Here is a 16,828-nt window from a genome sequence, read left to right on the forward strand (position 1 = left end):
GAATACTGGAGTGGGTAAACTTTCCATTCTCCAGGGGATCATCCCAATTCAAGGATCAAACCCAGGTCTCCCGCATTGCAAGTGGATTCTTCACCAGCTGAGCCACAAGGGAAGCCCAAGAATACTGGAGTGGGTAGCCTATCCCTTTTCCAGCGGATCTTCCAGACCCAGGAATCCAACTGGGGTCTCCTGCATTGCAGGCAGATTCTTTACCAACTGAGCTATCAGAGAATCCCAATAGTGTAATATTACTATTAAATTTCTTGAGTGAGATATTAGTATAATGTTATGTAGGAGAATGTTCTTGTTTTTAAAAAGTGTATGTTTATGTATTTAGGATGAGTTTCAACTTTAAAAAAAATTTCTGCAACTTACTTTCAAACAGTTCAGCAAAATATAGATGATAGAAGAGAGAAAGCAAATACAGAAAAAATATCAATAACTGGTGAATTTTGGTGAAGTTATATATGTGTTCATCATACCATTCCTTGCATATTCCTGTGATTTGAAAGCTTTAAAACAGAAAATTGGGACCTTGAGCCTAGACAGCCTAGGCATAAGTCCTGCCTGGTCTGCCAACTGGGCAATTTCCTGAGCTTAATCTATCTTAGCTTCCTAAACTCTAAATAAGACTATAATATTGTAATATTGTAGTATTCCTTCCTTCCTCCTAACATTGTTAGAGTATACTGTGAGTCAGTATGTGTAGAATCTACAACAGAGGTTGATATGAAGAGATCAACAGATATTGCCCATTGTTAATAATGCTGTCAGCTATCCTCTCCTCGTGTTCTACTTTATTCTTCTCCCTGCATGCTTCAGTATTGAGACTTTATTACACACACACTGGTGGTTTGCTTTTTACCTTCTCTATAAGAAGATAAACTCCAAAAGGATAGATACTTTGTCTCTTCTGGTAACTGTGATAGCCCCAAAATCTGCAACACTGCCTATCCAAAAAACTCTCAATACATATTTGTTGGAAGTATGAATGAAGCAACAAGTGCATCTTATCTTGTGACATAATCTGTTTCTATAAGATAGGAAATAAATCCACACATAATTTTATATAATACTATTTTCCCATTAAATATCATTGTAAAAGAAATATATTCCTTATAACAACAATTAACTGGCCCCAAGATATCATAATATCTAACTTTAAACTATGGAAACCTTTTTTTAAAAAGTTGGTAATTTAAGAAAAAGAGAGAAAATAACACTATTTGAAATTACATATCTTGTATAGAATAGTTCAGATCATTTTTGAGCTTGGGAAAATAATAAACTACAGCAAAACTGAAAATAATAAGCTGAACTTATAGGACACCTCAGTTCTATCATCATAAACACTTTCAAATAACCTAGTAAATAAACCATCTTTCTCATCCAGGTGCCAATGTCCTTCACAGAAGGTTAACACAGATGTAAGATGGTTTCCATATTTTGTGAACCGTTACTTTTCAAAATGAAAGGCTGGTGTGGGCTGGAAAGAGACAGTGAAATGCAATCAGCAAATGGGGAAGAGCTATTAGCAGAGCAGAGCCAGCAGTAAATGAAGTAAAGGGGAGCTTGTTCACCTAAATACAAGGCCCTGGGAAATGGGCCTGTGACCTGTCACCATAGCAAGGACTGGACCGCGTGTACAGGTTGCTGATGCACAGATTTCTGTATCTTGGCTTCCTGTGTGATGAGACATACTTGTATTTTAACAGAGATACTATCAACGGTTCATATAATTGGATGTTTTCTGCACAGTTTTGACATGACATACTATATTCTCAATTGTAAACTCCTGGATCAAAACTGTTTTGTTTTTTCAGCGGAAGCAACACACTGCGGATTCATTTCCAGAGTTTTATCTACTGTGCCCTTTTAATCTTTGAGTGGTAAAGTGCTTCATCTTTAAGCACTACTCTATGTATTTGTAGAGCTGCTGTTGTTTTTTTAGGTGCTCTAACTTCTAATGAACATTCTTCAGTGTATAGTTAAGTTGGCTATTTTTCAGAAATTGAAAAACATATTTTTAACATATTTTGAAAAATAACCAAGATGAGAGGGACAGAATCAATAGGGCTAAATCCCTTATGGACGTTCATCTCTAACAGGAGAGAATGAGGAGGCAGAAATAGAGGACTTTAAAAAAATTTAAAAAGCATCTTTTCCTTTTAGTTAAATTTCTTTTTTTTTTAATTTTTTAATTATTATTATTATTTTTTTACTTTACAATATTGCATTGGTTTTGCCATACATCAACATGCATCTGCCACAAGAGTAAAATGGGTGCCCTCTTACTCTCAGGTCAACTGTATTAGTTTTGATTGACAGTTTCACCTTGGCTTTATTTATAAAGCAATGACTGGGGTTTTTAATCCACCTAAAAACTGACCTCATTGCTTAGACTGAGAAATCATCCCATCTTGGTGTTCCTCTAGGAATTATTTCTTTATGAGATTTACATGTTTTCCAGTGAAGATCGGTAAACAATATATACAAAGGACAGAAAGAAATAATTTCCAGAGGAACACAATGCTGGGATGATTTCTCACTTTAAGATATATCACTAAAATAATAGGGTTAATTTCAGAAGCAATACACAGAAACCACACACTTCACTTTGTGACATAAACTCATATTTATTTCTGTTTACAGAAAGTTCCAAATGTAGTCTAAATAAATGTAGATCTTAGTATCATGTACCACTCATCATTTTAGAATTGAGAGACTACTAAATTTTAATTTTAGCTCCTTCAGGTGAATTAACAAGTTAGGGCCAAGTTCTAAGAGAGTTTTTAACAGGATTTGTCTCCAACTAACATTTATTTTCTGTCCATGGAATAATGTTTTCTAAAATTTTAAAGTAATTTTTCTGAGAATCTCTGAAGAGACATCTCAAGCTCAGAAATAAACAAGGATATACCAGGGCTTCCAGTTTAAAATGTGTCCCAATTTCACCAGTAAATGCATCCTATGACTGCGAGAGCAGTCTATCATCCTACCTTTATTTACACTTAGTGGTTTATTGTTCTCCCCACCTCTTTTCCTCTAGAATTTCACCGTAGAAAGACTTACAAACTTAAGTGAAAGCAGAGGCCCACTGTTTTCCAATTAGGATAAGGTGAAGTAACCAGCCTGATTTAGGAAAGTAAAATTCCCACAATTGCTAGAAAGCAGGGTGGGTGTGTAAAGACTCAGTGCTGACAACCTTCAGAAACCAGAATTACTGGCAGGAAATTCTCAGACCTCCAAATCTGCTGACTCATAGTCAAAGGCCCTCTATGAATTACACATCTCAGTGCTATCCCTGGAAGAGTGACACCAAAAGATAAAAACACTGATTCAAAAAAACAATGCGAGCAATTGCTTTCTGGTATTTTTGACAAAAAAAAAAAAAAAAAAAAAAAATTATGAAATAAGATACAATTCTCTAAAATGAGAGAAAGTAAATATTCAGTGCCTATTTGTGCAACACATATTTTTTCAGGGCAAAAGACCTGGATAGGTATTTTCTATGAGAGCCTAGAAGCCTGCCTATTATTTAGAAGTCTAGGTAGAGTTTCTGCCATCAGTACCTTAGAATAAATTTGCAAAACTAGGGGAAATCCACAAAAATAATTAAAATTTAAAACAAAAACAAAAAACAAGAGCACCTTAACAGTCAAAATCCTTTTTATGCAAGACTGAGGAGGTTCAAAGTAGTGAGTCAAAGAGAAATATGACATAAATAATAGAAAATCCTCTAGAAATGAACTTAGTACCAAGCCTCAGCAAAAGCTCCAGAGTTCTGTGACCAGCATATGCTCTGCGGCATTGAATGATGCAGCTGCTAATAAATAATTATCACTTTTCAAATGTATAATATACCTTTAATAAACTCTTTCTTATTAAATTTTGTACCATTTTACTGGCATGATCTCATTTATCCTTCTGTTAGTAATGAAAAACAACTGATATCTCCACATAGTAGATACTTCCTAAGATCAAAGGAATAAAAATGAATGTTGCAAATTAAGGTAATTAATTCCCTAGGTCACTAGTAGAATTTGAACACATAATTTTACCTTCTAGTTTAGTGTTCTACTAAGGATAAGAAAGAGGAGAGTGAAAAAACTGGCTTAAAGCTCAACATTCAGAAAACTGAGATCATGGCATCTGGCCCCATCACTTCATGGGAAATAGATGGGGAAACTGTGGAAACAGTGTCAGACTTTATTTTTTGGGTCTCCAAAATCACTTCAGATGGTGACTGCAGCCATGAAATTAAAAGACTCTTACTCCTTGGAAGGAAAGTTATGACCTACCTAGATAGCATATTCAAAAGCAGAGACATTACTTTGCCAACAAAAGTCCATCTAGTCAAGGCTACGGTTTTTCCAATGGTCATGTATGGATGTGAGAGTTGGACTATAAAGAAAGCTGAGCACCAAAGAATTAATGCTTTTGAACTGTGGTGTTGGAGAAGCCTCTTGAGAGTCCCTTGGACTGCAAGGAGATCCAACCAGTCCAGCCTAAAGGAGATCAGTCCTGGGTGTTCTTTGGAAGGACTGATGCTAAAGCTGAAACTCCAATACTTTGGCCACCTCATGTAAAGAGTTGACTCATTGGAAAAGACCCTGATGCTGAGAGGGATTGGGGGCAGGAGGAGAAGGGGATGACAGAGGATGAGATGGCTGGATGGCATCACCGACTCAATGGACATGAGTTTGAGTGAACTCTGGGAGGTGGTGATGGACAGGGAGGCCTGGCATGCTGTGATTCATGGGGTCGCAAAGAGTTGGACACGACTGAGTGACTGAACTGAACTGCACTGAAGGGCAAGAAATGTAATGTATCTAATTGCTTTGGGTTCTAGGGAAAAAGGTAAAATGGAAACATGATGAATTATACTGTTGGTTTTCATATTTACTCATTTTATCATACACACATTTAAATACATCCATGTCATCAATGTTCTCCTAGGAGGTATGAAGTCAATTAAACTGCTAAGCTCCTTTAATTACCTACAATGCTTTTAAATGTACACACATGAGATATTGATGCTAACAAGTTTATCATATTTAATAAATTACCTCTTCTAAGACATTCCATAGTTCCTCATCTGTATACTCATTAAAGGGATCCAGATTTTTCCTCATTGTTCCAGTGAACACAATAGGGTCCTAAATACAACAAAATAGATAATGTTATTACTGCAGTCTCTTTTCATTTCATTCCAATTTTTAGAGAACAGATTTAAAATGCAAAAAAAAAAAAAAAAAAAAAGAAAGAAAGAAAACAAAGTTTACTACAATCATTAATAGTAAGCTTGCAAATCTGTTCAATCACTTAGTCATGTCCAACTCTTTGTGACCTCATGGACTGCTGCAAAACACCAGGCTGCCCTGCCCTTCACCAACTTCCAGAGCTTACTCAAACTCATGTCCATCAAGTCAGTGATGCAGTCCAACCATCTCATCCTCTGTCATCCCCTTCTCTTCCTGCCTTCTATCTTTCCCAGCATCAGGGTCTTTTCAAATGAGTCAACTCTTCGCATCAGGTGGCCAAGTATTGGAGTTCCAGTTTCAGCATCAGTCCTTCCAATGAATATCCAGGACTGATTTCCTTTAGGATGGACTGGTTTGATCTCCTTGCAGTCCGAGGGACTCTCAAGAGTCTTCTCCAACACCACAGTTCAAAAGCATCAATTCTTTTGTGTTCAGATTTCTTTATACTCCAACTTTCACATCTATGCATAATTACTGGAAAAACCATAGCTTTGACTAGACACACCTTTGTTGGCAAAGTCATGTCTCTGCCTTTTAATATGCTGTCTAGGTTGGTCATAGCTTTTCTTCAAAGGAGTAAGCGTCTTTTAATTTCATGGCTGTAATAACCATCTGCCGTGATTCTGGAGCCCCCAAAAATAAAGTCTTTCACTGTTTCCATTGTTTCCCCATCTATTTGTCATGAAGTGATAGGATCGGATGTCATGCTCTTAGTTTTCTGAATGTTGAGTTTTAAGCCAACTTTTTCACTCTCCTTTTTCACTTTCATCGAGGGCTGCTTTAGCTCTTCTTTGTTTTCTGCCCTAAGGGTGGTGTCATCTGCATATCTGAGGTTATTGATATTTCTCCTGGCAATCTTGATTCCAGCTTCTGCTTCATCCAGCCTGGCATTTTTCATGATATATTCTGCATATAAGTTTAATAAGCAGGGTGACAATATATAACCTTGACATACTCCTTTCCTGATTTGGAACCAATCTGTTGTTCCATGTCCAGTTCTAACTGTTGCTTCTTGACCTGCATACAGGTTTCTCTGTAAGCAAGTAAGGTGGTCTAGTATTCCCATTTCTTTAAGAATTTTCCAGAGTTTGTTGTGATCCACACAATGAAAGGTTTTGGCATAGTCAATAAAGCAGAAGTAGACGTTTTTCTGGAACTCTTTTGCTTTTTCAATGATCCAACAGATGCTGGCAATTTGATCTCTGGTTCCTCTGCCTTTTCTAAATCCAGCTTGAACATCTAGAATTTCACAGTTCACTTACTGTCGAAGCCTGGCTTGGAGAATTTTGAGCATTACTTTGCTAGCATGTGAGATGAGTGCAATTGTGCAGTAGTATGAACATTCTCTGGCATTGCCTTTCTTTGAATTTTAATGAAAACTGACCTTTTCCAGTCCCGTGGTCACTGCTGAGTTTTCCAAATTTGTTGGCATATTGAGTGCAGCACTCTAACAGCATCACCTTTTAGGATTTGAAATAGCTCAACTGGAATTCCATCCATCACCTCCACTAACTTCGTTCATAATGATGCTTCCTAAGGTCCACTTAACTTCACACCAGGATGTCTGGCTCTAGGTGGGAGATCACACCATCATGATTGTTTGGGTCATGAAGATCTTTTTTGTATAGTTCTTCTGTGTATTCTGGCCACCACTTCTTAATATCTTCTGCTTCTGTTAGGTCCCTACCATTTCTGTCCTTTATTGTGCCCATCTTTGCATGAAATGTTCCCTCAGTATCTCTAATTTTCTTGAAGAGATCTCTAGTCTTTCCCATTCCATTGTTTTCCTCTGTTTCTTTGCACTGATCACTGAGGAAGGCTTTCTTATCTCTCCTTGCTGAGACTCAGCAACTAAAACTAAAAATTAAATTTAAGCATTTCCCAGTGCAATATGGGCACCCGCTTACATCTATACTGCCAGTTTAAAAGGATATATTGAGAGATGATGCATGTTCATTTAGCTGCAGTAGATGGCAGAACAGAGTTTAGTAAATAAGAGTATTTCCCTTTGTTTGACATGCCAAATATATATCTCAAAATCAGTAAAATTTTCATCAAAGCTTATTGAATAAAAAGAATTATCTATTAAAACATGAATTGTGGAACTGACTGTAAAAGTGCTCACAGTAGACATATATGCAAGGGCAGATAAGGATCAAAGTAATAAAAACAGATATTATTATTACAGTATCAGGTACTACAATACCTCTAGGCAATGAAGTAAATAAACTTATCTTATAAATAATCATTATAAAGATGTGTACAGGCAGAACACTTCAGTGTAGAGATTTACAGCAGAACATAAAAAAATCTTATATATACACTAAATTTGTTGGCCTAAGTATATTCTTTCTGAAGGTACACAATTAAATCTCATTTAATAAGAATTAAACAGTTAGAGGAGCCTGGTGTGCTACAGTCCACGACGTTGCAAAGTGTTGGACATAACAACTGAACAACAACAATAAGAGTTAGCTGGCACAGCAGAGTCAGGAAAACAAATGCTCTTCATCAATATAGCGTTTTAAATGGAGTACTAGCTTCAAACCTGTTTTTCATCATAGTATAAAGATGATACTTTTAAAATGTAACCCTTCATACCATATTTAGTAGTAATTTTTCCCTTGTTACTACTGTAAGTTCATATTAGACATGTGACACAAAAATGGCCACTCTGAATCAGAGCATTTAGTGTAGCAAATTGATAATCCCTCAACACAACTGCAAGCCTGAAAACCTCAGTCTTACTGGACCTTTTTATATGGTCCTGGAAGATAAGACTCTCATTATCTTACAAAGAAGCCCTGCCCACTAACCTGGTGCTTAAAACAGCCTGGGACCCAGACAAACATCATACAAGTGGTGACAAATGGGGCAGATACAGAACAACAGTTTTAATGATTTCAGTCCCAAACCAGGAAACTGCCCTCCACTAATGTTTATGTAGCGTAACTATAGCTGCTGCTTCCTTGAGTCCTAAAAGCTCTGTCCTCATTTCTGTTCTGACAACTTTTAAGGTGCAGCTCATCTCCCTGTTTCAAGAAGAAGGAGTTGTTTTAAAATCTTAAATCTTAGTTTGCTTCTTCTTCTTCTTCTTCTTTTTTTTTTTTTTTTGTAATCCTGTAGCTTCTAAACGAGTTTAATCCCTGGCTAAGGAAGATCCCCTGGAGGAGGAAATGGCACTCCAGTATTCTTGCCTGGAGAATCCCATGGACAGAGGAGCCTGGCAGGCTACAGTCCATGGGGTCACAAAGAGTCAGACACAACTGAAGAGACTTAGCAGCAGCAGCCTCTAAATGAACTGATCACCATCCATATTCAGAAGAAAGAATATTGTTTGCCAGCAAAAGAAATGAATATAAGTCCTGTAAAGTTCTCTTTTGGTAGCTCCAGGGAGCAGTTCAAAGAGATTTAACAAAGACTTCTGACTGCATTGGTCTAGAGTCTAGTAATAGAACATCCACCTCTTCTGAGTTTTGTTCTCAATGAGGAAAAAGGGGGAAAGAAAGCCAGGTAATTTGGGATGTCTTAGAGAGAGACAGCTCTGGTTTACCTCTTTCAACCTACTGGAGAAAACTCGGGAAATAGAAATACCAAAAGAGCAGAGTGGGCTATTAAAAAAAAAAAAAACCTAACTTTTGTCTTGATTTTTCAAAAACCTATTACATATAGAAATGGATCTGTTTAATCATAATAAACAGATCTGTGCTGATTTGTGCCAACCCTTGGTCTGTAATCATAAACACTCAATTTGCAAGGAATCTCTCTTCAACTGAAAACATTTTCTTTGTGTCAACAGCATAAGGGTCTCTAGGTGCAGAGTCATCCAAAGAAGTTTTGAAATCCATTTTTTTAGATTCGTTTAGATAAGCAGCTATTACTTGAATGTAATCACTCCATGGTGTTCTTTCTGGGGAGCATAACTACTTCACATCATGAGCATAAAGGATGCATACACTTCAGCCCCCTGTTGTTTAAGGAAAGTACCTAGGAAGTGCTTTCAGTTTTTACTTATTCCTGAAATTTTGAACACAAATTGAGGAGTACTTTCTTAAGAATATAGTATTTGTTTCTGAAAGCTTCCCGCCACCCCCCATGACTCCAGGATTGATGCTCTATGACAACATTTCCCTGCCTCTGGCTCCTATGCAGGTCCTTGGTGCCATCACATCTCCACTTGCTCGTGGTGGGGTCAACAGTGATGGGGATGAGCCTAGAGGGCAAAGAGAGAGAGAGAGAGAGAGAGAGAGATGATCCCAGAAGCTCGCTGCTGCTACCAGGATCACAGGAAGCAGGGAGCCAGGGAAGATGGTGTGGGCCTGGCTCACCTGAGTGGGGCAACTCAAAGAAACAGCCTTGGGCTCCCCCTCTGCAGAATCTCTTCTCAGCTTCCTAGGTTCCCTAAATCAGGGTGTTGAGGTACAAGCATCACTGCTTCCTACTCCTTTGGGGAAGGGGGATATAAGCTTTTTGCACTCAGACAAGTAACTGTAAGTAATCAAGTCAACAGACTTTCTCCATCTCTGTAGTCAGCAAGACATTGTAAAGATAAAGGACTCTTGGCTGGGGAGGGCTAAGATTTTTAGTATCTTCTGACATTTATTAGCCCATGACGCATAAGTGAATAAACTTGTTTCTAAACTGATACTGTTTAAGTGAAGGACATAGCACTAGAAGAAATATCTTCCTGTTTTGATCTATACTTTTTCACTTTTGTTACATTCTAGAGAATCGCCAAGATATTTCCTGAGAATTATACTTCTTTAGGAAGCAGAACAAAGGAAAACAGAATCAGAGACCAAGAAGAAATGGTCAATTCAACTTTCCATGATCACAGCAGCCAGATACTGGTTTTATATGAAGCATTCCACACACAGACCTATTAAGTCCTCACAATAGTTCAAGGAGTTGGTACTTGTTAGCTGCCTTGTAAGGGAGAGAAAATTGAGGTGCACAGAGATGGAATACCATATCCCATATTCTTCTTCACTATTCTCTACTGCTTGCCTGCTTGTTGCTGTTGTTGTTCAGTCACTAAGTTGTGTCTGACTCTTTTTGATCCCATAGACTGCAGCATGTCAGGCTTTCACTATCTTCACTATCTCCCAGAGTTTGCTCAAACTCATGTCCATTGGGTCAATGATGCAACCCAACCATCTCATCCCCTGTCACCCCCTTTTTCTTCTTCCTGAAATCTTTCCCAGCATCAGAGTCTTTTCTAAAGAGTCAGTTCTTCACATCAAGTGGCTAAAGTATTGGAGCTTCAATTTCGGCATCGGTCCTTCCAATGAATATTCAGGGTTGATTTCCTTTAGGATTGACTGGCTTGATCTCCTTGTTGTTGAAGAGACTCTCAATCATCTTCTCCAGCACCACAGTTTGAAAGCATCAAATCTTCAGTGCTCATCCTTCTTTACGGTCCAACTCTCACATCTGTGCATGACTACTAGAAAAACCATAGCTTTGTCTATACAGACCTTTGTCAGCAAAGTGATGTCTCTGCTTTTTAATATGCTGTCTGGGTTTGTCATAGTTTTTCTTCCAAGGAGCAAGTGTCTTTTAATTTCATGGCTGCAGCCACCATCTGCAATGATTTTGATGAAAAGGACTTTTTTTGTGTGTGTGTGTGTGTGTGTGTGTGTGTGTGTGTGTGTGTGTGTGTGTTAGCGCTATAAAGTCTTGTAGGTCTTCATAGAATCATTCAGCTTCACCTTCTTCAGCATTAGTGTTTGGGGCATAGACTTGGATTACTGTGATGTAGAATGGTTTGCCTTGGAAACAAACCAAAAGCATTCTGTCATTTTTGAGATTGCAGCCAAGTACTGCATTTCAGACTCTTCTGTTGATTATGAAGGCTACTCCATGTCTTCTAAGAGATTCTTGCCCACAGTAGTAGATATAATGGTCATCTGAATTAAATTCACCTATTCCCATCCATTTTAGTTCACTGATTTCTAGAATGTTGATGTTCACTCTTGCCATCTCCTGTTTGACTACTTCCAATTTACCTTGATTCATGAACCTAACATTCCAGGTTCCTATGCAATACTGTTCTTTACAGCATCAGACTTTACTTTTACCACCAGACACATCCACAACTGGGCGTTGCTTCCCCTTTGGTTCAGCCTCTTTATTCCTTCTGGAGCTATTTTTTCACTCTTCTCCAGTAGCATATTGGAAACCTACTGACCTGAGGGGTTCATCTTTTGATGTCATATCTTTTTGCCTTTTCATACTGTTCATTGGGTTCTCAACGCAAGAATGCTGAAGTGATTTGCTTGCCTCATTAAAATCTTTTATTAATCACTCATTTATTAAAGTCTCCCCAAAGCATCCATACACTCTGTAATTCTTAAAGCCCCACAGTTTCACAAAAAGCCCTGCAGGGAGATAATCACATTTATTTATTTATTTTTAATTTAAATTTATTTTAATTGGAGGCTAATTACTTTACAATATTATATTGGTTTTGCCATACATCAACATGAATCCACCACAGGTATACACATGTTCCCCATCCTGAACCACCCTCCCACCTCCCTCGCCATATCATCCCTCTGGGTCATCCCAGTGCACCAGCCCCGAACATCCTGTATCCTGCACTGAACCTGGACTGGTGATTCATTTCTTATATGAGATTATACATGTTTCAATGCCATTCTCCCAAATCATCCCACCCTCTCCCTCTCCCACAGAGTCCAAAAGACTGTTCTATACATCTGTGTCTCTTTTGCTGTCTCACATACAGGGTTTTCGTTACCATCTTTCTAAATTCCATATATATGAGTTAGTATACTGTATTGGTGTTTTTCTTTTTTTTTATTTTATTTTATTTTTTTATTTTATTTTATTTTTAAACTTTACATAATTGTATTAGTTTTGCCAAATATCAAAATGAATCCGCCACAGGTATACATGTGTTCCCCATCCTGAACCCTCCTCCCTCCTCCCTCCCCATTCCATCCCTCTGGGTCGTCCCAGTGCACCAGCCCCAAGCATCCAGTATCGTGCATCGAACCTGGACCGGCAACTCGTTTCATACATCATATTTTACATGTTTCAATGGTGTTTTTCTTTCTGGCTTACTTCACTCTGTATAATAGACCCGAGTTTCATCCACCTCATTAGAACTGATTCAAATGGATTATTTTTAATGGCTGAGTAATACTCCATTGTGTATATGTACCCCCGCTTTCTTATCCATTCATCTGCTGATGGACATCTAGGTTGCTTCCATGTCCTGGCTATTATAAACAGTGCTGCCATGAACATTGTGGTACACGTGTCTCTTTCCATTCTGGTTTCCTCGGTGAGTATGCCCAGCAGTGGGATTGCTGGGTCATAAGGCAGTTCTATTTCCAGTTTTTAAGGAATCTCCACACTGTTCTCCATAGTGGCTGTACTAGTTTGCATTCCCACCAACAGTGTAAGAGGCTTCCCTTTTCTCCACACCCTCTCAAGCATTTATTGCTTGTAGACTTTTGGATAGCAGCCATTCTGACTGGCGTGAAATGGTACTTCATTGTTTTGACTTGCATTTCTCTGATAATGAGTGATGTTGAGCATCTTTTCATGTGTTTGTTAGCCATCTGTATGTCTTCTTTGGAGAAATGTCTGTATAGTTCTTTGGCCCACTTTTTGATTGGGTCATTTATTTTTCTGGAATTGAGCTGCAGGAGTTGCTTGTATATTTTTGAGATTAGTTGTTTGTAAGTTGCTTCATTTGCTATTATTTTCTCCCATTCTGAAGGCTGTTTTTTCACCTTGCTTATGGTTTCCTTTGTTGTGTAGAAGCTTTTAAGTTTAATTAGGTCCCATTTGTTTATTTTTGCTTTTATTTCCAATATTCTGGGAGGTGGGTCATAGAGGATCCTGCTGTGATGTATGTCGGAGAGTGTTTTGCCTATGTTCTCCTCTAGGAGTTTTATAGTTTCTGGTCTTACGTTTAGATCTTTAATCCATTTTGAGATAATCATCTTTAAAAAGTTAACTTTATTTCCCATAGCAAAATTCCATCAGTAAGACACAACCTGTGTTTCCCTATAGAATCATCTCCAGTGCTAAATCATTTATCATATTGTTCTCAGAATTGTGTGTTATCAGTGGATAAAATTGTGGCATCTGGCAAAATTTTGAGTCTAGAAATCTATCTGGATAAGTTATTAAATCACATACACACAAACCAAAAGAACAAACAACAAAACCTGGTTTCTGATTAAAGTATCTGTTGAAAATACCTGCTGTTAAAAATATGCTCTACTGAGGGGGAAAATATTAACCCTTTCATTTTTTAAAATCAATCAAATTAAAAGCAATTAAACTTAGATACTGGATGAAAAGAACATGTGAGAATATTCTGATGTACATACTTGAGGTATGATTGACATTTTCTTCCTTAAATCATGAAGTCCAATTTCGGTTGTCAAGATCTTATCAATCCAAACTCTACCTTCAGGCTCTGACAATCTAAAGAGGGCAGCAATGAAAGAACTTTTTCCAGCTCCTGTTCTTCCCACGATGCCAACCTGTGAAGAGACCCAGGAGGGATTAAGAACTAACAATATGCAACAAACCTGGGAGAAACCCTGGTGGTTGAAGATGAATTTTAAAAGCTCTATATTGAATATTGAATATAGTCTATACATTTTTCAACCATGACACTATTGACATTTTTGTTTAAATACTTCATTGTTATAGGGTGGGAGGCTGTCCTGTGTATTGTAGGATGTTTAGCAGTAGCCATGGACTCTACCCACTAGAGGCCAGAAGCACCCCTAAACTGCCAACCAAAAATGTCAGACGTTGACAAATGTCTTTGGGTTGAGATCCCCTGGTCCAAAAAAGAGTTTAAAATAACAGAATCAATCTACTAGCAACAAAAAATCAGAAGTTGCCTAAGTGTTCCATTAGAAATAAATCTTTACTTTTTATTACTACTGTCTGCATATTTTGAACCTTGAGAATTTTGTGGATAATTTCATAGAGATATCAACAAATCAAATCAGAACTGTTACATATAAATAAGTATACATTTTCCCAGAGTTCTATTATTTAAAAGGGCTTATTCTCTAGGCTTCCCAGGTAGCGCTGGTGGTAAAGAACCTGCTTGCCAAAGCAGGAGACGTCAATGACTTAGGTTCAATCCCTAGGTTGGAAAGATTCCCTGGAGTAGAAAATGGCAACCCACTCCAGGATTCTTGCCTGAAGAATCCCATGGACAGAGAAGAATGGCAGGCTAAAGTCCATAGGGTTGCAAAGAGTCTGACATGACTGAGCGGCTGAGCACACACACATTCTCTGATAGAGAAACTAAATCACTCAAAGTATTAAATGCCTTGGTTATGTTCTGTCTTGAAAGGAATCATTTTAAAATTGTAAAATACTCATCTCAGTGTCTTCAGAGACAGTAGCCAGTAGAGAAAACACATATAATAAAACCAACAACAACACAAACAGCATTTGATATTTATATGGAACCTTTTATCTGAACAGTTCAAAAGGCATTTTACAAACCAATTAATACTTATAGTTAAACCTTGGAAAGATATATGTCAAGTATCAGTCTGGTTATTTAAAACCAAGGCATAAAGAAATTGGCACATTAAAAATAAGATCAAATAATCACAATATGGTGAAAGAAATCAAAGAGGACACTAATAGATGGAGAAATATACCATGTTCATGGATTGGAAGACTCAATATAGTGAAAATGAGTATACTACCCAAAGCAATCTATAGATTCAATGCAATCCCTATCAAGGTACCAATGGTATTTTTCACAGAGCTAGAACAAATAATTTCACAATTTGTATGGAAATACAAAAAACCTCAAATACCCAAAGCAATCTTGAGAAAGAAGAATGGAACTGGAGAAATCAACCTGCCTGACTTCAGGCTCTACTACAAAGCCACAGTTATCAAGACAGTATGGTACTGGCACAAAGACAGAAATATAGATCAATGGAACAAAATAGAAAGCCCAGAGATAAATCCACACACCTATGGACATCTTATCTTTGACAAAGGAGGCAAGAATATACAATGGATTAAAGACAATCTCTTTAACAAGTGGTGCTGGGAAAACTGGTCAACCACTTGTAAAAGAATTAAACTAGAGCACTTTCTAACACCATACACAGAGATAAACTCAAAATGGATTAAAGATCTAAACGTAAGACCAGAAACTATAAAACTCCTAGAGGAGAACATAGGCAAAACACTCTCCGACATACATCACAGCAGGATCTTCTAGGACCCACCTCCCAGAATATTGGAAATAAAAGCAAAAATAAACAAATGGGACCTAATTAAACTTAAAAGCTTCTGTACAACAAAGGAAACTATAAGCAAGGTGAAAAGACAGCCTTCAGAATGGGAGAAAATAATAGCAAATGAAGCAACTGACAAACAACTAATCTCAAAAATATACAAGCAACTCCAACAGCTCAACTCCAGAAAAATAAATGACCCAATCAAAAAATGGGCTAAAGAACTAAATAGGCATTTCTCCAAAGAAGACATACAGATGGCTAACAAACACATGAAAAGATGCTCAACATCACTCATTATCAGAGAAATGCAAATCAAAACCACTATGAGGTACCATTTCACGCCAGTCAGAATGGCTGCGATCCGAAAGTCTACAATCAATAAATGCTGGAGAGGGTGTGGAGAAAAGGGAAGCCTCTTACACTGTTGGTGGGAATGCAAACTAGTACAGCCACTATGGAGAACAGTGTGAAGATTTCTTAAAAAACCTGGGAATAGAACTGCCTTATGACCCAGCAATCCCACTGCTGGGCATACACACTGAGGAAACCAGAATTGAAAGAGACACGTGTACCCCAATGTTCATTGCAGCACTGTTTATAATAGCCAAGACATGGAAGCAACCTAGATGTCCATCAGCAGATGAATGGATAAGAAAGCTTTGGTATATACACAATGGAGTATTATTCAGCCATTAAAAATAATCCATTTGAATCAGTTCTAATGAGGTGGATGAAACTCGGGTCTATTATACAGAGTGAAGTAAGCCAGAAAGAAAAACACTAATACAGTATACTAAGGCATATATATGGAATTTAGAAAGATGGTAACAATAACCCTGTGTACGAGACAGCAAAAGAGACACTGATGTATAGAACAGTCTTTTGGACTCTGTGGGAGAGGGAGAGGGTGGGATGATTTAATGGCATTGTAACATGTATAATACCATATATGAAATGAGTCGCCAGTCCAGGTTCGATGCATGATACTGGATGCTTGGGTCTGGTGCACTGGGACGACCCAGAGGGATGGTACAGGGAGGGAGGAGGGAGTGGGGTTCAGGATGGGGAACATGTGTATACCTGTGGCAGATTCATGTTGATATATGGCAAAACCAATACAATATTGTAAAGTAATTAACCTCCAAATAAAATAAATCAATTTATTTAATAAAAATTTTTTTTAAAAGAATCACAATAATGCAGGTAAAATGCTGGTTAGGAACGAAACTGTATTATAAAAGTTGGCTTTTCACTGTGTGCTATAAACATGTATGCAGAGCACTATGTAAAGTA

General features: G+C 37.7%; 1 protein-coding gene across 1 annotated transcript in view; it reads right to left on the bottom strand.

The window, feature by feature from the left end:
- Nucleotides 1-16,828, bottom strand: part of LOC123464829 (ATP-binding cassette sub-family C member 4-like) — a 70,913-nt gene that overhangs the window by 45,362 nt on the left and 8,723 nt on the right. The window contains exons 2-3 of the mRNA XM_045162470.1: nucleotides 13,634-13,789; nucleotides 5,070-5,159 (exon numbers count right to left, since the gene is read on the bottom strand). Coding sequence (XP_045018405.1) covers nucleotides 5,070-5,159; nucleotides 13,634-13,789 — 246 coding nt within the window. The remainder of the gene's footprint in view (nucleotides 1-5,069; nucleotides 5,160-13,633; nucleotides 13,790-16,828) is intronic.

This window comes from Bubalus bubalis, chromosome 13, assembly GCF_019923935.1.
Source record: "Bubalus bubalis isolate 160015118507 breed Murrah chromosome 13, NDDB_SH_1, whole genome shotgun sequence".
Lineage (NCBI taxonomy): Eukaryota > Metazoa > Chordata > Mammalia > Artiodactyla > Bovidae > Bubalus > Bubalus bubalis.